The sequence below is a fragment of the Typopeltis vanoorti genome, chromosome 17 (assembly GCF_054136105.1).
Source record: "Typopeltis vanoorti isolate ZY-2024b chromosome 17, IOZ_Tvanoo_1.0, whole genome shotgun sequence".
In the NCBI taxonomy this organism is placed as follows: Eukaryota; Metazoa; Arthropoda; class Arachnida; order Uropygi; family Thelyphonidae; genus Typopeltis; species Typopeltis vanoorti.
Genome location: NC_143565.1, coordinates 102,787,704 through 102,811,036, shown reverse-complemented (window position 1 = coordinate 102,811,036; position 23,333 = coordinate 102,787,704). Strand labels below are relative to the sequence as shown.

General features: G+C 36.4%; 1 protein-coding gene across 4 annotated transcripts in view; it reads right to left on the bottom strand.

Moving 5' to 3' along the window:
• The window catches only part of LOC150097708 (heterogeneous nuclear ribonucleoprotein L-like), a 141,014-nt gene extending 119,593 nt beyond the window's left edge, over positions 1 to 21,421 (bottom strand). For 3 of the 4 annotated variants that reach the window (XM_090407565.1, XM_090407566.1, XM_090407567.1), the window contains exons 1-2: positions 21,261 to 21,420; positions 3,313 to 3,383 (exon numbers count right to left, since the gene is read on the bottom strand). In XM_090407565.1, coding sequence (XP_090263691.1) covers positions 3,313 to 3,383; positions 21,261 to 21,320 — 131 coding nt within the window. In that variant the 5' untranslated portion in view covers positions 21,321 to 21,420. Of the gene's footprint in view, positions 1 to 3,312; positions 3,384 to 21,260 lie in introns of all 4 variants that reach the window. The other variant, XM_090407568.1, reaches the window with a different exon arrangement.
• Positions 21,422 to 23,333: the final 1,912 nt, after the last annotated feature.

Here is a 23,333-nt window from a genome sequence, read left to right as displayed (position 1 = left end):
GGGAAACTGACTGAAGAATTGAAGCAAATATCACCACCAGGTAATGAGCACGATATGGACATTTTAAGAGGAGAGGTAGAAAAAGCAATACAACGGCTAAAGCACAACAAGAGTCCTGGTAATGATAACATTACTGGAGAAATGATTAAATATGGTGGTGAAAGTATGGTTACAGAAATGCACCAACTATGTAATATGGTATGGAAAGAAGGGAAAATGCCAGAGCAGTGGGTGAAATCAATATTAGTGACACTATACAAGAAAGGAAATAAGATAGAATGTAAAAATTATAGAACAATTGCCTTGATAAGTCACCTTGGTAAAGTGATGATCATATTGACAGAAAGATTGAGAACACAATTGGAAGCATACCTTGCAGACGATCAAGCATGATTTACGAAGGATAGAACTACAATTCAACAGATTTTGACAATGAGGTTAATATCAGAGAAAGCTAGGAGAAAAAACAAAAACATATATACTTGCTTTGTTGATTTTCAGAAAGCATTTGATAGTATTGACCAGAAAGTGACATTAGCAGTTCTGGAATCCTATGGAATTGATAAAAAACTAATAGCTATATTAAAAAATGTTTATGAGAATGCAGTTGCAGCAGTTAGAATAGGTGATGATTTGGGGAAATGGTTTAAAACAAGCAGAGGTACTAGACAGGGAGACCCAATATTACCAAGCATTTTCATCACACATTTAGAAAAAGCAATGGACAAATTGAAGGAAGATGCCAAAGGAATATCTGTACACGGAATGAGAATTAACAATCTGAGATTTGCAGATGACATTGTTATTATTGAAGACGACGAAAGAGAACTACAAAAAACACTGGAACTGTTAAATGAGGAAGGGAAGAGATTTGGACTTGTAAGGAACTTGGAAAAAACAAAGACAATGGTATTTGGTGAGAAGAACATGAAATAAAAGATACAAGTGGATGGAACTGATATAGAAAATGTAGAACAATTCACATATTTGGGAAGTAAACTGACATATGACTTGGACTGTAAAAAAGAAATAAAGATCAGGATTGCAAAGGGAAGAGCAAATCTGAAGGCCATGGATAACATCTGAAAAAGTAAAATGATCAGTCTGCAAACAAAACTAAGAGTATTGGAAACATGCATCTTCAGCGGTGTACTGTAAGGATCTGAAACGTGGGTAATAAATAAAGAATCAAGAAAAAGAATTTTGGCATTTGAAAGAACTTGTTACAGGAAGATTCTAAGAATAGGATGGGTACTGAAAATCACCAATGAAGAGCTCTATCAGAAGATACAACCAAAAGAGAATCTAATGCAGAAAATTATAAAACGGAAGCTGCAATTATTGGACACATCTGTAGAATGAGTGAGGACCGGAAGATAAAGACATTTATGTTTGGTATTTTGGATGGTTTAAACAGGAGAGGTAGACCATACAAAGAATGGATAGACGATATAAAAGACTGGCGTGGAATAGGTCTACAAAAACTGCGACACTGGACAAAGAAAGGTGGAAGATAGTGAAACAGACATCAACAGGCCCATGGTTCGTGATGATGATGATGAAACAACTTTGACATCCAATGGTGTTCTTACTTCAAGGTTTTGAGGATGTCCAGGGGCATTATCCAAGAGAAGCAATGCCTTGGCTGGCAAATCATTTTCTTTACAGAAGTGACGCACAGTAGGACAAAAATAATTTGTGTACCAATCTATAAAAATATCTTGTGAAACCCCAAGCTTTCTTGTTCCATTTCCAATAGACTGGCAGCATGGCTTTTAGACCTTGAAGGCATGTGGTGTCTGTGAATGATACTCCAACTTTGGTTTAAGCTACAAAGTTCCGGAGACATTTGCACCCAACAAAACCTTAAGTCTATCTTTTGCAGCTTTAAAACCTAAAGTGGAACGTTCTTCACAGGAAATGAAGGTGCGTGATGCGAATTTTTTCCAGTAGAGCCCAGTCTCATCAACATTAAAAATGAGATCAGGAGGATAACATCCTTGTTCTACACAGTCCTGAAATTCTTTAGGGAAAGCAGCTGCTGCTGCTGCAACATCTGCACTTGCTGCCTCACCACATAATTTGACACTATGGCACTTACTTCGAGACTGAAATCTCATGAATCAACCTTTGCTTCCTAAAAATGTTTCTTTGCCTCCATCTGTCTTTTTAAGATCCTCCAAAATTGTTTTTGCTTTCTCAGTTATAACAGCCTACATCAGAGGAATGTTTTTCTAATTCAAGTCATCCACCCATAATGATAATTTTTCCATTTTTTCATGAAGTTTATCCCTGCTATAACTTACATGTTTTGCATTTAGTACTGCCATAGATTGTTTTATTCTATCTGCATTTTTCATAACTGTAGTAACAGTCGATGGAAGTAAGTTCATACTTCTACAGACATTAGCATATGTCTGCCGATCTTCCATTCTTCGAATCACTTCCATCTTCTTTTCAACTGTGATCAATTTCCATGCCTTCTTAACACCAAGTTCTGCTAACTTTTCTGCACTTCTTTTCTTTTATCAGACATGGTATGTAATTACGTACTTTATCAATTTAAATACATAAGTATGTTAAAAAAATTAAATAGAGCAATTATGTTCAACAGTAAAACTAAGTTTGATACATATATTGAATGTAATGTAATCATAGTAGCTCGGTAAACACTCAAAGACTCGAGTGCCTGCTAGCGTCGTTTCTCAGTCAGACCACACTATAGTAAGAAAGCACGCGCAGGTATCTGCCGTTATTGTGAATCAGCGTAAATTGAACCGTCGTAAACCGAGGGCTGCCTGTATATAGACAAATTGTTTCTGAACTGTATTTAGTGATACAATAAAGATAATTGGTTTTTTTTTTTTTTTTTTGCACATGCAGTATGATATGGGATATTTACCACTATACAGGGACAATTTCATTTTCAGAAAAAAACAGGTATAGTGAGCAAAAATCTGCTTATACCTTGAATAAAAAAGAATTCTATGTTTTATGGTAAGGACACTTGTCGTGTTATATTACAAAATAATATATTTGATATTAATTTTTAGATTTTTACTTTATTACATGTAGTAAGGGCATGTATTTTATTACATTTAGTGTGTGTGTATACAGAGTCACAATGTAAAATGTATCTTTTATTGTAGGTTGTAGACAAAAAAGATTGAAAGGCACTGTTCCAGACCATGCTGCCACTGCCTCCATATGACATCGAACAAGTCATATTCATTTAAAAGACATTTAGATGCAAATGCAGTAGTAATACAGTTGTATACTACTGTATTACTACTGTATTAACTGTATACTTACCGAGAGCCAGGGCCACCTGGTCCACGTTGAAAATTATTACTATTGTAATAGCCACCACCAAAGTTCTGATCCTATTAAAAAAATAAAAGTAAACTTTTGTTTAAAAGAATCATAACTTAATAAACATGCACAGACAGGATATTTTATACTAAGTTTTAAGAACTAGCACACAAAGGTTTAGGCTGGCAGCTTATTTCAACCAATTAGGATTCACGGAAAATTACAAAAACCACCTACATTTTTAACGAAATAAAAACTTTTCCACTCATTAGCTTACTAATGAGTGGAAAATTGCAGTATTTCTAATGTATAGGTTAGTGTTTCTTAAGCAATGCTATCTTTTAGAGTTATTAGAATACTTTCAGAAATGGAAAGGACTAAATTTGCCCAAATGCATTTTTTCTATTATAATCACCTGATATGTTGGTACTGAGTTTCTATCCCTAACAAAGAAGACATGAGGTTACTATCTTTTCATCATACTTTTTCCATTTGCTACAAGAACAATACTTTAGGAAACTATTCAACAGATCAAGAAATTCTAGTAAGCAACCAATAAGAGGACTCCAAAAACTCCATTTGCCTGGGTGGTTCTCACCAAGAAACAAAATGACATAAATAACACTACATTTTTATATAGTACCTTAGAATTATAATACCGAAATAAAAATCTATTTAAATTAATATCTTTGACAGGCGAAAAATCAGATACACACTAATTAACAGTCATACACATGAACTCATGGGTTATTATGCAAGAGCACCTGTTACTTTTCAGAATGTTTATTTTCATACACCAAGAAAATATTTATGAAAGCACACTTAAGGATAAGAAAGGCATTATAAGGTTGCTGAGACCAGATTCTCCCCATCTCAAACAGCTAAGAAATAACATTTATATCAAGTTTTTCTGAAAACGTATATGATAAGGAACCAAATAAAAATTGGTTCAAAAGAAACTATGTAAGGTGTAACCAGAACCACATGCATTGTAATATATTCATGTAAATCAACAGCGAAGGGGATATACAAGAAAATGTCTTAATGATGTAGGCAGAAGTATTTAATGAGCAATTCAAGTTATTTAATGCTGATAAGAGCAGCACTATATACAGTGGTGAGCTATAAGGGGCTCGCCCGAGCCATTTGTTAAATTTTTCTCAAATTTGTGAGCCCCTTGTTCTTCTTTTTTTTTATGAAAAAAAAACAACAACATAATTTTTTGAAATATATTAAGCGAAAAACTTATACGATAACATAACAAAGTGATTTTATTAAATAAAATATTATAGTTACTGTTACTACCATTTTACAAATAAGAATTCACTTTTGGTAATCGCATATAAATAAATAGGACTATAAAATAATGCCCCTGTTGATTATCACTTGAAGCATAAAAACAAAAGATAAATATAATGTACTTCAATATTATTGTGTTTAGATAATATTTATTTATTATTTATAGATTGTTTGTCATAAAAACTTCTATCGTAAACAAAAGAAATTTATTTTGTTTATAAAAAATGCTTTTTTTTAGAAACGATGTGCGATTATAAAAGATTTTATTCTTATATTTTGATGGTTAAAAAATGTTTTTCTTATGTAAGATAAATTAACACAGATGATTGTGTGCAAATATTACATGTTTAGATAATGAAATATTTGTTTAAAAATGATAGTCTTTACAGGTTGATTGTCCCCTCATACTTTTTGATTAGTACACAAGCTGTATCAATAAATGTTTTTGTGTGAAATACGGCTTTTTTTTTGCTCAATGATGCGAGCCCTTTGTTAAAATTTCCATAGCTCACCACTGACTATATACTGTATTGGGATAAAGACAGAATGGCAGGAAGGTCCAACAACATAACATACACAATTAAGTAAACTCAATGCTTACAGTGAAATAATGACATTGCATTTTAAAATGCTTATTTAACAAGAGCTTTGCAAACACAAGGCACAACAGGACAGGCAAAACTGTTCTACCTCACAAAAAGAATAACGCTTCAAATTATAAATTAGTCTGTATAAACATAACCTTCCCTTAACAAATCCATGTTGAAAAATCCTTTACCAATCAAATTTTTGATCAGTCTTTCTCAATTTTACCATGGAGAAACTCTTGAAAAATGTTCACATCTCAGAGAACCTTTGCATGAAAAGAGTAAAAGATAATAGGGAAGAGGTGTCCATGGCAGACATGAAGGAAATCTGAAAGTTCCTCCAAACCTTCCCATGGTTTCAGTCTAAGTACAGAGCAGTGACAGCTAGATCGGTAGCATGTATATAAAGTGCACAAAATTCACATTGTCTGATTAGATGGTGTAGTTAATTTATAACCAAGTTTTTTCACTTGGTTATAAATTAAGAGATATCAAGGTTGAAGTAGCTAGCTCTAATTCAGAATATTTTAATAAGGTGTGACACCTTTTCACTACCTGTACATGACTTCAGGAGAAGTAATGCAGAAGTCATATACATCTCTCAAAACCAAGAGAGATGCCATTACCCTGGCATCTCTCCTGGTTTTGGCTCCCACTGGTAAACCTCAATAAAGGTTGAAACCAGTCTGGGTTTTGACCTATCCATAATGAATAGCATTATACACACCTGAATGGATGTGTGCTTTGCATTATGGGAAACTACAGCAATTAAAGTGAAATCATTAGTCTCTCTATACAGGTAGCTTAGTCATGAAGAATCTTCACATGCAAACTTTGTTACTTTTGGATGAAGGATTAAATAAGAATATAATTTCTGGGCATTTTTAATTTGATTAGCTGGTGGGCCTCAAGGTGACAAAGTTTGCTGCTGATCATTGTCACAATTTTTGAAAATAAATGTAAGAGTAACTGGATGATAACTGTTGGCCGACTTCATCTCATGCTTTAGGTTTTAGACTTGTTGCAACGATATTTATTGCAATCCATCATTCCACCATTTTTGTGGTCTTCCAACTAGTCTAGTATTTGGTTTCCATTTTTGTATTCTGTTGACATGCTTCTGCCATTCCTTCTTCCTGTTTGGGATCCATTCATTGCTAGTTCTAAGGTACACTTTTTTGTATTTCTTCATTTCTGTTTTTCCTGTAATTTTCCCAAGAATCATTTTTATAATAATGTTTAGCTGTTTGAACCATTTCTGATGCATAGGTTAAAACTGGTCTTATTTACATTTATATAAACGTGTTTAGTTGCAATATTTAGATTTTTACTTTTTCCATCTTTTTGTTTAAACATGAAAAAATCTTGTTTGATTCAAGTTATTTTTTTAAATAACGATTCCATACGTGCAAACGTAGGACCTATAGCACAGTGCCATGTGTGAGTAAGTAGGAGAAAGAAGTAATCTGTTGATATGATTTTTTTTTTTCAGAGTTGGATGTTGTTGGAAGTTTTTCCACTTGATTTAATCCTTTATCCAAGGGTTAAACAAACTTGTAAGCAAACAAGTTTGCACCTGAACTATTTTCAGGACTGGGGCGACTCGTATATAGAAGAAGCTTATGACGTCACATCACCTGTCTTAATATCCCATAATGCAAAGCACATAGCAGGGTTTTTCACACAAATACAGACAAATCAATCCTTCAGTACACATGCAATTTACAGACAAAAGATACTAGTTGTGGTAGAGGTGGGGTGTAGATGGCTTTGATGGAGATGATTCATAGTAGAGGTTCAGTGTAGTGGTCGAGACAGTTGTATAAATAGGTGTCCTCCTGCGATGAGTCTTCAGGCTCCTTGGAGGTGTCAGGAATAATAATAATATCTACCCAGACCGGTTTTGACCTTTATTGAGGTCTCGTCAGTGGGAGCCAGACCCAGAGGTGATAACGTTTCACGCTACTGTCACGATGGGCAAAGAAATAATGCTTTTCTTATTTCCCTTTATCTGTAAAGAAAGATTTGCAGAAGGGTGTTTTGTGAGTTTTAAGTTCACCCTCTGGGGGCAATTGTATTAGTTATGTTCAGCTGGGAGTAGAATAGACTTGGGTCTTTTGTATTTGTAGTACTCTGCTTCATTATAATTGACACCTTGTGAAATCAGTGGGTTAGAGTGCAATCTTGACTTGACACTAAAGTTGAAGTAATGCAGAAGTCATTTTCATATACGAGTTGCCAAAAGGTGTCATAACCTTATTATTAGAATACTCTGGATTAGAGATAGTCACTCGAAGTTTTTCCACTTGGTTATACTATAAATTAAAGATACCAAGAAATTATATATTTGGATTATACATCAGGTGCAAACTTTGTTTGCTTACATTTGAATAAAGGATTAAACCAAGTATATAATTTCTTGGTATCTTTAATGTAACTGGTATAAAACAACATATCTAAAACTTTGATATGTTTTAATATAATGAATATTAGATTCATTAATAATTCAAGTTTTGTACATATTTTCAAGGTAGCTGGTAATACTGATCCCTCTGTAAATATTTAGATCTGTTTTATCTCTTTTTTTTTAAAAAAGTACTAACACTGATATTTTTCTTTCATCTAGTATGTTTTTTTTTTTTTTTTTTATAGTTTAGTTAATTAAAATACCATTTCTCTTACTCCACAACTCATTCTGCATTTTGTGTATTCTAGATGATTTTCTATTAAAATGTTTTCTATTTGTTCTGATGTTATTTGCAAGTCTTCATCTTTCAGGTAACTTTTTCTTCATATAATTTAATAAAGTGTTCTTCCAAGCATAAAAGGTATATTTATATACTCACATAATTTGGGTCTTTGGTTTCTCATTAATCTCCATATTTGTTTCTGTGTACAATTTGGGTGTTCTGAATAGTTATCCCAGAATTCTCATTCCTCAGATTTTGTTACTAGTTTCAATTCTTAAGCTTCTGCATGTGGTATGGTATACTTTTCTTCATTAGATTTATCTTGCAGCTATGCTATAAAGACTTTTTCTTGTGCCAATAGCTTAACACCAAGAAGTCCAATTATTTCCAACCATTCTTTTTCCTAAGCTGCTGGTTTAATATTATTTTTAAAGATTTCTCAGCTATGATTCAGTTTTTCATTAAAACTGTTTTAATTGAAAGCTCTTCATTGGTAAAATGAATGCTGGCCTGGTTAGCAGAGTGGTTAGCGTATCTGCTCTCCAGCCAAAAGGCTGAGGTTTCAAATCCTGCCATGGGCATACATGTTTGTGATTGCCTGTGAAAATACTAGTGGTGGGGATCGGCGGTAGATGATGAAGGTAGCTGCGGATAGTGGATACGGAGAGTTGGTGCCCTCCTTTGATGAGTCTTTGGACTCCCTGGAGGTTTTATATAATGACAATAATGAAGAATAGAAGATTTTATTTTTGTGTAATACTTATATCTTAAATCACCATCCCTGTCACCGTTAATCTACTTGTTACTTTTTTGAAATCGGTTATTTTTTTCTCAGAATAAAATTTCCCAATAAGTAATGCACGGTCAGGTCCTATATCAACTGATGTTAGAACTTGAAAACCTTGATATCAATTATTTCTTCATGTCCAATGTTTCTATTCATTATTAAGACTATTGTGGATAAGTTTCCTAAGGTATTTCTGTTATTTTCAATTCACTCTCAATGCAGAACTGGAGTAATTTAATTCCATTTTTATTCTGAATGTTTGGCATATTGTATTATCTGGTTCCCAATTTGTGCATTTAAATCTCCAGCCATAATGATGTTGGTTTTATCTAATTTCTTGTAAGAATTTATTTCTGATTTCCCCTCTTCAAGACTACCAACATATAAGATTTATTATACATCCTTTTATCTTTAATCACATAAATGCTTCTTTCTGATATGCAGTTTTCCTCCCCTTAGAACTGGCTGAATTAGGCTCGTTTCCATACAGTAGATGCAAATTGAGTAAGAAAGACTGAAAACACAGCATATGGAGGACAGGTTCAGGGAACAATAAATATACTATAAGGATGAGGTGACTTACGGTTCCAAGCTATTCAGAATTGATTTCTTTCGGAAGTACTAGTGGAGGCATGCAGTGAACAATTCTTGGTAAAGTGGGGTGCGATGCCTAGTCATCAATGTAAAAGTATAAGTATGATGCTAGTACATCAGCATTGTCTATAGGTGATTTCACAATTGCAACATCTGAATAAAGATATTCTAGATGTCTAGAGTAACTACTTTGAAAGGTTGTTAAATGAAACGAGCAGCAACAGTATGGTGGTAGAACACTCAACAGGAATGCAATCACACACACTTGAAGTAGATGAAATTTTACTAGAAAGGCTCCAATATGGAGGTATAAGTTTTACAGTGGCTACACTGCATAATTCAGAAGGCTTGATCAGAGGATTGAATTCCCGATGATTGGAATTGAGCTCTCATAGTTCCCATCTGTATAAAGGGAAATAAAGCTGAATGTGAAAATTACAGGAATTTCACTACCAATTGTTTCTGATAAGATTTATGCAAGCATACTTGAGAAATGGATAAAAAAAAATGGTGAAAGGGAAGCTTAGAGATGAACAAGTTAGATTACAGAAGAAGACAGAAATAATTCCTGATAATATTGCAGTCTTGACAGATAACATTTTAATTTGGAGGAAAACTGTTGATAGGAAGTTGTTCTAGATGAAAAAAAGTTACATCATTAACACAAAATCCTATAATGGTATTCTGGTGAGTAAATGGGACCATCTACATACTACAAAGAAATATACTGAGCACACACATTTCTTTGTACCCATGAAGATATCTTCATAACCATGACAAAATATTGGCTTAGTAATTTAATTAGGTAATAAATTTAGTTATACTGCTGTTCCTGTATATGCTTACCTATTTTTTTTTTTTTTTTTTTTTTTTTTTTTTGTTGTTGTTGTTCTTTAATTTTGTTTTCATAATACATACATACATCTTCAAGGCCCACCTTTCCTAATTGGGTTGTGGAGGCAACAGCTGCAAGAGGAACTTCCAATGGTCACGATCCTCTGCCACCAAGCTCAGGTGTTCTGGTGGGATTCCCAAACGTGTCCACCCAAGGTTTTGGATATAATCTATTCAGCAAGTCCTTGGCCTTCCACCCTCTGGCTTGGCAAAGAGGGCCTGCTGAGGGAGCCTCTCTCTCTTGTGGCATTCTGACCAGGTGCCCGTACCAACATAACTGTGATCTCTCAACACGGAGAAGCAGCAGTTGAGTATTGAGGGTTTCCCGAATTGCAGAGCTTCTGACTCTGTCGAGGCTTGTCAGCCCCGCAACCCCCTTGAAGGAACCTCATTTCAGTCGCTTGGATTCGTGTCCGCATTCTTTCGGTCATTACCCAACTCTCATGAGCATGGGTGAGGATGGGGATATACTGTATTGAAGACAGCCAGCTTTGCCTTCCTTCTTAACTCCCGCTTCAATACTACTGAACGGCCAAGCTCCCGCAATATTGAGCTTGCTAAGCCAATTCGAGTATCTAGCTCTATGTCCCATTTTCCATCATTCGTAAATAAGGACCCAAGGTATTTAAACTTCTCCACCTGCCTCACCCTCATCGGGACTCCACTTACATGTAGAGTGCACTGGGATGGTTGTCTTGAGACCATAAATGTTTCAGTTTTGGCCACACTGATCTTCATTCCAGCTTCTGCACAAACAGCTACAAACCTATCCAGGGTCTGCTGGAGGTCATCTGTGGAAGAGCTAAGCAGAACTAGGTCATCTGCAAAAAGCAGATGTCCAATGCTACATCTTTCAATTCTGACACACTCACTGCCTCGGCTGTGCCTATCAATCCAGTCCAATAAATATTATGAAAAGGAGGGGTGACATAACACACCCTTGGCAGAGGCCAACGGAGACTGTGAAAGGTTCAGACTTTGTGCTGACACAAAACTCTGGGCATTCATACAGGGACTTGATGGCAGCTAATAGTTGGCCTTCCACTCCATACTCCTGCACTACTTGCCAAAGCTTATCCCGAGGAACCCGGTCATATGCCTTCTCCAAGTCCACAAAACGTGCGGACATTCTTGGCATATTCCCAAGATTTCTCAAAGACTTGCCTTAAAGTGAAGATTTTGTCAGTTGTGCTTCTACCAGGACGAAAGCCACATTGTTCTTCCTGGAACTTTTACTCAACTATGCTCCTGCACTGTCTTTCCAAGCACCTAGCATACACTTTCTCAGGCAGGCTGAGCAGAGAGATGCCACGATAGTTACTGCAATCCTTCTGGTCTCCCTTCTTAAAGACCGGTATTATTATGCCTGTCTGCCATTGCTTTGGTGCTCGCCCAGATATCCAAGCAGCCCGACACACTCGAGTCAGCCAGAGAACACAGTCTCAATTTAAGACTTTTAGCATTTCGGGCCGAATTTCATCATCACCAGTAGCCTTGCCTGATTTTAGCAATTTTATTGCTAAATGGACCTCTTCTGCTGTGAGACTAGTCATTGCTCCGATCTGCACCTCTTGGATGTCCACAACTACTGGGCCACCCGGGTTAAGAAGGCTCTCAAAGTATTCCCTCCATCTGCAGAGGATATCCTTCTCGGTCGTTAAAAGTGCACCATCAGAGGCCTTAATCGCCCTTGCTGTGCATGATTTCCTCCCTCGAAGGAAGTGGATGGTCTGCCAGAATACCTTGTTTGCATTTGCATAGGATGAGTCTAATCTTTCTCCAAAGGATTCCCAAGCCTTCTGCTTTGCTGTCTTTACTGCCTCAGCAGCAGCTTTTCGTGCCTCAGCATACCGCAAACGCATCTCAAGTGACCTGATCCCAAGCCATGTTAGGTAGGACTCCTTTTTTGCCCGGACAGTTTTTTTGACTTCTTGGTTCCACCAAGGTGTCCTTTTCTCAGTGCCCGTTGCCACGCCGAGCTGCTTTCTGCCACAGCATGAGAGTACAGAGGCAGTGACAGCTGTTCTGAACAGCTTCCACTCCTCAACATCTGCAGTATGCTTGGGAATCTCTTTAAACCTGGAGGAAATGTCATCTGCAAAATTCTTCCTCACAGCTTCATTTTCTAATGCCTCCCATTTCACGCGGTATAGCTGCTTAGGCATACCAGCGTTGATGGTAGCATCTGGTTTCTGAAGCCGTAGAGTGCACACAACAAGATGGTGGTCAGTTGACAGTTCTGCCCCTCTTCTCACACAAACGTCCAACACTGAGGAAAACAAGTCTGCTGAGACTATAAAGAAGTCAATCAGAGACCTTTGTTCTAGTGTATCCCTGTACCAGGTATGCTTATGGACTTCTCGCTGGAAGAAGGTATTCATTATGGACAAGCTGTTAGTACAGCAAAGTCCAATAATTTCAACCCATTCGCGTAAAGGTCAGGGGCACCGTTCCTCTCAACCACACCCCTCCATGCCTGGTCATCTGTTCCAACATGTGCATTGAAGTCACCCATTAGCAGGACTGATTCCATGTCTGCCACCCTGTCAAAAGCAGCATCCACTTCCTCTAGGAAAGCAGAGTATTCTGACTCCAAATTAGGTGCACAGGCTTGCACCACAGCAAAATCATGGTTTTTCATTAACACACATACCCATTCCCCCAATGGGATCCACTCAGCAACACAGTCTGACAGCTGGGGGCTTGCGAGTATCCCCACACCCACCTGAGCAGACATTGTCAGGCTCACACCAGAGTAGTAGAGCTTCCACCCCTTATCCAGGTCGACAGTTCCAGAGCCTCTCCTCTTGGTCGAAGAAAGCCCGACTAAGTCTATCCAGTAGCGCTTGTCTTCCTCGACCAGTTCCAACTCCTTCCCTGTCAGAGAGAAGATGTTACAGTTGCTTAAAGCCATAGTCGGTGCCATTTCCATCCTTTTGCAGAACCATTTCTTTGCACTGCCCCTAAACACCTCCCCAAACGGGTAACAGGCCCATTGATGGAGTTTCCTCTAGCAGAGTGCTGAGGAGTGGTATCTAAGGGAGACTGTAACACTTTTCGAACGGGTCCCTCTGCCTAAAACCCGAACGGTTCCCTTGGTAACCCATGTGACGGACGATGCGGTATGAACATTTTTCGATGGCCTGATCATGTTACAGTGTTTGATAATGTGCTAACAGGACATCATCAAACACTTCGGGGGAAGGAGCAAGAAGAGAAGGGACCACTCTACAGATCAACAGATGTATATTACATGAAGTAAGGCATGGTTCAGCATCAGGTACCTTGGGTTTGCCACACCCATACTCACTAAAGTGAGCCCCTGAGCCTGTTTTCATAATTTTAATTTAAAATCTATAGTCCATTCCATTCATCCTTTCCTTGCTTATTGATTATATTAATGTGACATTTTGGCTACTGAATGTACATATTTAAGTTCAGACAACTGGAGCTTCATATTCTTAACATATTGTAGTTTTTAGCTCATTAAATTTGGCTCCAAAAATATGTCATTCCTACATTCTAAAATTACACAACCAGGTATGTTTAACCACTTAATACAATTAAAATTTTATATTTTATGTAATTTTGCCTTCGGTTAGAGATTAAAGAAGATCCAACATCCCATATGCTTTGCTATTTTTCTTTGCTATTTACTGTCTTTTATTCACTATAAGGAATAATGAGATCGTTTTAGCACCTAACTTTTAGACAATGAAGGGGAAGGTCAATCTCCACTGGTGGTCAATCATGAGATAACTGGTCCAAGACCATCACAAATCATAAGTAGCATAAAGTGAAAAGAGGCAGACAAGAGCCTCCATCTTGTAGTCTCTAACTCTAATGCAGTATATTATTGTCTGAAGCAGCATGGGTTCTACTGTCAATTTTCTTGAGTTAACAGGACAAAAACCTTCTTGCCCATGCCAAACACTGACTAAACTTGGGAGCTAGTTGATGACTGGAATCAAACTCAGAATGGCTTTCTTCAGACAGCCTAGTCTTATTGTAGTCAGGGGCAACATGAAACTAAGTTTTGTGAAATTTCTGTATTAAATTAAATGAGGTACTCACAGTGGTCAGAATGTATCAAAATATACAGAAACATTCTTTTGAGAGAAATGAAAGAACATCAATCTGTTTCACTGAACTAATGAAAAAAAAAAAAAAATTACAAATATTTTCACACCAAATAAATTTATAGCTAGTGTTGATCTTTTAACAATCTTTGCACAATATGCTTCCAAAGTTCAATTCTCTTATGAACAAACTTCTCCAGTGTGCAAACGTAAGGACAACCACGAACACTATTTCTGAAGTTCACAACTACAAATTTAGATGAATCTGCTTGTAACAATTTGTATAACTGATGATTTCAAGTAGAAATCAGGTATGCATTCACATTTTTGAACTGTGAGCAAAGAGGGTAGCATGGCAGCACATAACAGGATAAAAAGCAAAAGGCTGTGCTGAGCAAATTGTGTCTGAAGGAAGAGCTTTTTGTGAAAGAATAAAGTTGCAAACTTGGATGTCTCGTAATGTCTCAAAGACATTACTAGATGATTTCATGTGGGGAAGAATTATTGGAAAGCTTGAAGGCTGCATAATTACTGATTCGCCAGAGCTTACTCCTAAAATGGCTACATTCAATGAGAACCCACTTGTCAAGAAACTTATGACAGGGATCTCGCATAGCATTGTAATTGGGCAGCATTTCAAATAGGATGGACATACTTAAAACCCAACGAAAACCCAGCTTAAGAAATTTCATGTTGTTTGCAAGCAAACTGGAGATGCTCCTACTCCTTTCCATCATGTCCAACTTAATACTGCTCTGGAAGCAGTAGCGATGGAGTATCTGCCTGAATCCGCACTCTTTATGGACAACTTTAATGGTCACAATACTCGATAAGGTAATGCCACACAAATAGACGAGGTAGAGTCATTAAAGGAATCCTTGGACAAAAATGACCTCTTCCTTTTGAATAATAGACTTGATACCTTCTTCCACATGCCTACCCATCCACATTCTGCAATCATTCTTACGATCTGCTCTCCTTCCATTCTTCCACTGCTCACATGGGACATCAAAGAGAACATATGGAAGTGATCACTTTCCTGTTCTTTGCACGTCTTCACAGGAACCATGTTCCCCTACATGGATGCCCTAAATTAAAGATGGGAAGAAATTATATTCTTGGTTTTATCCTTTATCCATGTGTAAGCAAACAAAGTTTGCGCATGAAGTCATTTCACGACTGGGCTACTTGTATACAGAGACTAATGACATCAATTGTCTTAGTATCCCATAATGCAATGCATTGTGAGAAAATGTCCCTTCAAATCTTCTATCTCACTAAGATATGTGTTCTCTATTTGGCCTCATGGCCCAGATACATTAGACTCCTTCAGTCACCTCAATAGTCTACATCCAAGAATCCAGTTTATGATGGAAAAGGAAAATAATAGCTCACCCTTCCTAGACACCTTAGCAGCACCTAACAGTAATCTTTATATAGAAAACCCACTCACACAAGCAGATGCACTCACAAACTTTTTCATCACCCCTCTCAACAATATGGCATTATTAAAACTAACCAATAGAACCCATAATCTTTGTTCCAGTCAAGCCTCTTTTGATTGAACTTAACAACATACACAACACCTTCCTTTCCAATGTCTACAGTGATTGCAGAATTAGAAAATAATCATTCCTCCCCATCACTTCAGGATTTCAGAAATGCCACCACCATTCCCACATCTGTGGCACATCAGGAAAAATAACCAGGTCCTTTAAAAAAGTAAAATCCCTACACAGCTTTTAAGCCCCACCAGAAACTTGCTACCCTTATCTATTCTACCAAATATCAACTCCCTCCTCTCTCAGTGCCTGGAGTATATAAGGTACACCGTTCCTGCAAGCCGGCTTACTTCAGACAGACAAACAAGTAAATCAGCAACCATCCATTTAGAACAACACATCATATATCTGCTATTACAACTATGGTTAATCTGGCCTTTCAGACCATGTATTGCGTACAACCCACAGGATCTCCTGGAATAAAACCACCATGCACTACCATAGTAAATTTAAAAAAATATGGATACATAAAACTTCCCAAAATTTGGAAAACAATAATTGTCAGAGGTCCTACTTTACATCCTAGAACACCTACAAATGCCCACAGAGGGCACACAGCCTAGATAGGACTTTCCTGTTCCAAGGGACCCATGTGTTTCAAGAATTATTTGTAATTCCTGAAGATGTCTCAGTGACTGAGACAAATATTGGAAGCATTAAAATTTGTTTTTAACCCTTTCCTAGTGCTGTAAATATTCCATTAAACCTCCAACATGATGTCCTCCTAACACATGGACCATTTAGTTTGTTTAGAAACTTGTATAAGAGATGCATTTCTGAAGCAAAAACATCTGGCTTCAGATTTCTTTGATGTCAGAAGGAGAATCCATTCCAATAATAGTGCAAGCAATCCGTATTGTGGGATGAGTTATTATTACAAGTCAGAAAGTTAACTTCTCTTTTATGAATATTGTAATTTATAAAGTTATAACTATTTTGCTTGTATAACAGTTGGAAAATTTTACATATAATGCACGAGCACGATTTCTCGTGTTGTGACCAATTCGTACATTGCCCTACTTCTTTCTCCTCTTCAACATGAATTGACTCGTCTTGGCACTGAGCCAACTGAGGTTCTCGTATCTGTGGTCTGACAGTACCTGTGTAACCTTGCAGTACGGGTCATTAGGGATACACCATTGGTCTGCCCATGGCAAGTCCTTGGGGGTGGCACAGAATGTTGGGTGCTGCTAGGTTCAGACGCAGAACAGTGTGCTATCCCTCTCTATTATGGGTACATTTCTGTTGAAAGCGCACTCTTCATCCAGATCCTGAATTAAGAACTTCTAATTCTCCCCTGATCTCCTACCATTTTGTGTAAAACCTCTTCAACATTGATCCTATAACAACCCCTTACTAACTTGTAGGTTTCTATATCACTCCCTCTTCCTGCTATCCAATACTCAGTAAATTGCATCTTCCCAACTTTTCCTCATATTCGACAATCGAGAGATCAGAAACTACCTTAGCAGAGATTTTCCAACATCTCTTCGTCCTTTTGTAAAAACCAGGTGACAATATGTGCACAATAGTCCATGTGTGGCCTAACCAGAGCCTTATACAATGGAACAAGAATCTCCTTATTTCTACAAGCCAGTGTTCTTCACATCAATCCCAGAATTCATTGTGTTGTCCTCACAATATTGGCAACGTGTCCCCTAAATTTCAGATCCTTATCCACTATCACCCCAAGATCTATTCCCTCTACTTACAACAATATGACGTATTCTACCCATCTTTCTATTTTCTTTTTATTATTGTTTATTTTATTTCCTTGTTTGTCTTAAATAATTGATATAATTAATTATTGTGCACTCAACCCAGTGCAATCTTGCACTGGGTCGAGTTCCATGGAGTGAAAGGAGGGTAAGTTTGTGCCACTTCATAAGGGAGGGGACAGAACTCAAGCATCAAATTATAGCCAACCTGTGTTTCAGATGTTGTGATTAAGGTGTTGGGAGAAGCTGATGAGAACTAGGATCCAGAATTGGGTTGACAACAATAGTATCTTTGGATAGCACAGATTTGACAAAGGGAGGTCATGTTTTAGTAATCTACTTACTTATTACAATAAGGTGACAGCTTCATTAGACAGAGGAGAGGGATACACAGTACTAAGATTTTGCAAAGGCTTTTGATAGATTACCGCATGATAAGTTGATAGTCAAACTAGAGCAGATGGGGGTTGGATATTAGTGTGTTGGATCGGAGACTGACTATCATATAGATATTGGCAAGTTGTGTATGGGGGAGCTTTCCTCTTCAGGGATATTTCCCTGAAGAGGAAAGTCACTAGTGGTGTGCCTCTGGGGTCTGTTTTAGGGTCATTGCTGTTTGATCTTTATGTTAATGATATTGGAGAGGATTTGAATGGAGATATTAAGTTATTTGCAGATGATGCAAAGTTAGGAAGCACTATGAGAAGTAGAGCAGATGATGTGGCCTTACAAGAAGACTTCAATAGACTGAGTGAATGTGTATGGGAATGGGGATGTGGTTTCAGTGTTGTGAAATGTAAGGTTTTAAAATTCGAAAAACAAAGATGGGTAGAATACTTCAGAGATAATGAATATAGAAAACTGTGAAAAAGAAATTTAAATATCAGAAAGAAAATAAAAACATTAAAAATAGACACCTAAGAAATAGTGAAATAAAAAAAAAAGCAGTAAAGGAAAGTAAAAATGTAAAGTAGCAGGTATAGATGGTATACCAAATTAACTATTAAAAGCAGACAGATTTAATGGTAAATATACTCTACCCATTTCTTAACCAAATATGGACGTAATAAGAATGGCCAGATGAATGGAATATTGGGTTACTGATTAAAATACCAAAAAAGATTGAACTGATTGTGGTAATTGGAGAGGAATATTTATATTTACTCATTATTTAACACCAGTAAAATACTAATAAAAATATTAGAAAGAATAAAGAAATAAAAAAAAATAGACCAAAAGCTAAGAGAAACAAGCAGAATTTAGAGCTAACATGTTGTGTATAGATCAAATAGCAATACTCATAATATAATAGAATGTATCAACTTTGATTTTGAACAAGCTTTGCATTGACAGAGAAGTAATATGGAAATTAATGTCATTATGGCATACCGTAAAATTAACACTTGTTGAAAAAATGTATGAAAAATATAAAATACAAATCGTACACAATGGAGTACTTTCAGAAAATTTTCAAATTAAAACAGTAGTGAGACAGGGCTACATTCTCTCCCAAAACAGTATCATATTGTTATAGACTAGGTTATGAGAAATGCCATGAAAAACACCAAATGAATAGTATCACGTAACTTGGATTCTGTAGATGATATATGTTTACTGGCGCACACACACACACAATAACATATGAAGGAAAACACAATATAACTAAATGAAGAAGCCTTGAATGTTGGATTATGAATAAATAAAATGAAAACAAATAATAAACAAAAAAAAAAAAAGACATGAGGAATGGTCAAATTTTAGAAACAATGGAGAAATTTAATTACCTAGGATCAATAGCAAATAAACAGGGAGGAGCAGAGGAAGATATAAAATCTAAGATAGAAAGCGCCAAGAATTCTTAACATGTTAAGGAAAATAAGCAGATCAAAGGAAATAGGTTTAAAAAAGAAAATCATATTTAATTCAAATATTAAAACAGTTCTACTCTATGCATCACAAACATGATCAACTAAACCATGAGTTGGCAGAGGAGGAACTCAAATATTGGAAAGAACTGGACACTGATGAAGAGAAAAGTGCAAAACAATCAGATGGAGATTATTATTAATACATTACACCTTCAAGGAGTTCAAAGACTCACTGAGGGAGGGCATCTACTCTACAACTCTTCATATCCACCACTTAATCCATCAAGTACACTGAACCACCATCATCATCATCTACACCAACACCATCACTAGTATTTTTTGCCTGCAAATTGCATGCATTCTGAAGGATGATTTGTCTGTATGCATGATCAAAAACCTGCTATTTCAGTATGAGATCAGCTAACTCACCTTCAATTGAAAAAAACCTATATTAAGATTCCCTCCACCACAACAAGAATCGAACTTAAGCCTTTTCCAACTGAAGGGCATAATATAGCATAGTTCCAATTACGCTAAGGAGGCCTGGTCAAAGCGCCATGCTCCCAATGGAGTGAAGAAGTTTCGTGAAAAAAACTGAATGAGATTGGGGGGGGGGGACCTAAGCACCATGGAATTTTTTTCTCATAGGTTCAAAAACTATGATATAGAACAAAGTTTAATTTTGAGCCTTTTCCTGTATCTACGTTGTGTTTGATATATGGCAAAGGAAAACTTTTATAGCCCTTTTTTGCATGCAGACAATTAGAGGGGTTTATTTTAATTACGTTTTCAGGATGTAGCCATTCTTTACAAGCATGTCTCAAATAATTCATTTCTTTTTTTTTTCTCTGCTATTGCTAGCTGATAAGCTCTTAAGGACATTGTTTTTAAGAATTTTCAATTTAATAACACTCATTTTCTGAGATATTAAAGATCTCAAAATGTGTCAATGCTGAAAAAGATCTCCATAGTGCTCCTTCAAGCAACATTCACTCCTCAAGAAACCAGTTTTCTGTGCACACAGCAGGTGTTCAGTTAGACAAATGCAACATTCAGGAGAAATTTGAATAAATGTATCCTGAAAGTCTCATTCGAGGAAGTGGGGCACAAATCTTGTCTGGCTTATTGTACTACCAAGGAAAAGCACATCAAGTAATTTGGGAAAACTAACAAAATCGCATATATAAAATTTAAAAGATATATTTGGAAATGGAAATACACCTCTGAAATGACCATATCCAACACAGCACAATAAGAATGAAGGCTTTATCCTAAACCAACTGTGGCCAGCATACATAAGACGTCAAAAATTGTTGAACTAGATGATAGTTGTTACACATCACAGATTAACGATGAAACATGTGGAAAAGCAACATATGGCCCATCAGGGTTTTGGGCAAGGTTGATTATTCTGCAGCATTAAATCAAAAATCCGTATTTCCAAAAGGGGAATTCTACATGATCATTTACGCAGTGATAAGCTACAGAATACCACTGTGACCAGATTTACAACCCTCTCGCGAATGAGTTTTAGATCCGTTCCACAAGTCATACATCTAGTGAGGTAAGGCACTGAAATTCACCTTTGCACTCAAATGTAGCAATAGAGCCGACTAACCGAAATTCTGTAGCAAAAGAAGAAGAAAAAAATTAAGGCGGCTATTGAACAAATGTACTCGTAACGCCTATCAGACAAAATATTTCTGGATAATGTAATATTAAATAAAAACCAAAAAAGTTAAACATAAAAAAACAAAATAAAATAAAATAATAAAAATAAAACAGCTATACAGAACCGCTTATGATCACAATAAGTGACTCATGAAACGTGAACAAGTAAAGTAATGAATGTAAAACAAATACAACTTACACGGCTATCACTGTCTGTTCGTTGCCTTTTTGCAACATGGCCTTCAAAAGACATATCCATGTTTTCTAAATACACCTGTATGAAAATATACCTAGAAATGCTTACAAGACTAAAATACAACAATGGCTCGCTAACCGCTAAATCACACAGACAACGATAAAGACCGAAAGGGAGACAATTCGACTTCTGGCAAGCATGAAATCAGAAACGAAAAATTAAAAATATTAAATGTTTAGCCCAATAATCGCGCGTTAAAGAACCTGATTTGTTAGTGTAGAAGAAAACTAAAAAGGACCTAATACTTCATTTGGCATTAAAATATAAAAAGAAAGAGTTACAGTACACATCTGTTAGGTTTTATAACTATCAGAAAACTTTGAAAGTGACAGAGTGCATACAAGAATGTTTCGGCTTTAGTATTAGCCTGCCGTACAGTTATTCTAAACACAACAAACTCTGCCCAAGAGATATCATAGTAGCCTTTATTAGAAAACTTTTCATCTAGGTTTCAGTGCGGTGATGACAATCCTATTCGATTGATATTCGTCAATCTTTCATCAAGTGTCTTGGTAGAAACACAAAAAGAGTAAAACCCCATTTTCAATAACAGGAATAACAAAAATTTTCTATCTTTCGTCGGTCGATTAGTAGAGCCTCTGCTACTAATGGCTCAGTTAAGTAAGTTTGAGCGCGGTTAGTAGTTGGAAGGGAACCAATCGTTCGATGCAGTTATCACACTCTCCCTCGATGAGTCTTTGGACTCCCTGGAGGTGTCAAATAATAATAATAATAATAATAATAATAATAATAATAATAATAATAATAATAATAATAATAATCTCCTTTCGATAGTTTTTCAAGCAAACTGAAGTAATCTAGGCTTCTTTTAACTTGTCTTATTCTTACTTACGTTTCACCAACTGACAGTTCACTTATGGAACAATAGTACTTGGAAGGTGCCATTAGAGTGGAGAGAGGGCAAAATAATCCCATTGCATAAAGCAGGCTCCAAGAAAGAAGCAAATTACAGGCCATTCAGCATCTCAGGAGGGTGGTTAAGGTACTGGAGAAACTGGCGAAAGAAAAAATTCAGGAGTGGATGGATAGGAATATGATACTCTGTAAGAGACAACATGGTTTTATGAAGGGTAGGTCTTGCCTTAAATTTGTATACCATTTTTTATAATCAAGTTATAATGGAATTGGATAAGAGGAAATCAATACTCAGTGATAATGCTAGACCTCACAAAAGTATTTGAAAAGATTCGACGAGAATTCTATTACATAAACTGGAGCAACTGGGAATGGATATAAATCTGGTGATTGGGATTAGAGAGTGGCTGATGGATAGACAGATGACAAATAATGGTTTATGGAGGAGTTGAATCCAGGAGAAGGCAGTTGACTAGCAGTGTAGCACAATGCTCAGTACTTAGTCCACTGTTGTTAGCTGACAATGCTAAACTGGGAAGACAATGGAAGGTGATGCAGATATCCTGCAGGAAGACTTAAACAGACTAGAAGTATTGCAAAGGTAGAGTTAAAAGCTATATTCTAACTAGAACTGAACTACAGGAAACTGACGAGGACAGGGATTTAAGTGTGATTGCGTACAGAGAGTTGAGGTTTAGAGGGCATATTTACGAAGGTAAAGAAAACAATACATCAGATTACGTGGTTATAGAAGAACACACTAACAAACAGGGATAGAGAGTTATTGTTCCCCCTATAAGGGTTTAATAAGGCCACATCTGGACTACTGCGAACAGATCTGGCACAAAGCCACTTCCTCTGAGCCACACATACATTAATCACCTTGAGTGACATTCCAACTTATAATTTTACAAAATTCAGCACCATGCGCTGCATACATGGTTGAATTTCTGCATTTGGTTTCAATTAAAATTTTTAATTGAAACCAATTAAAATTTAATAATCTTTTTTGCCTCCATATTATGTATTTACAACACATGTTCCTCTAATATTAACAATGATGATTATAAAGAATTTTTTGTATAATGAATAACTAATTATAATAATAATAATAATAACAATAATAATAATAATAATAAT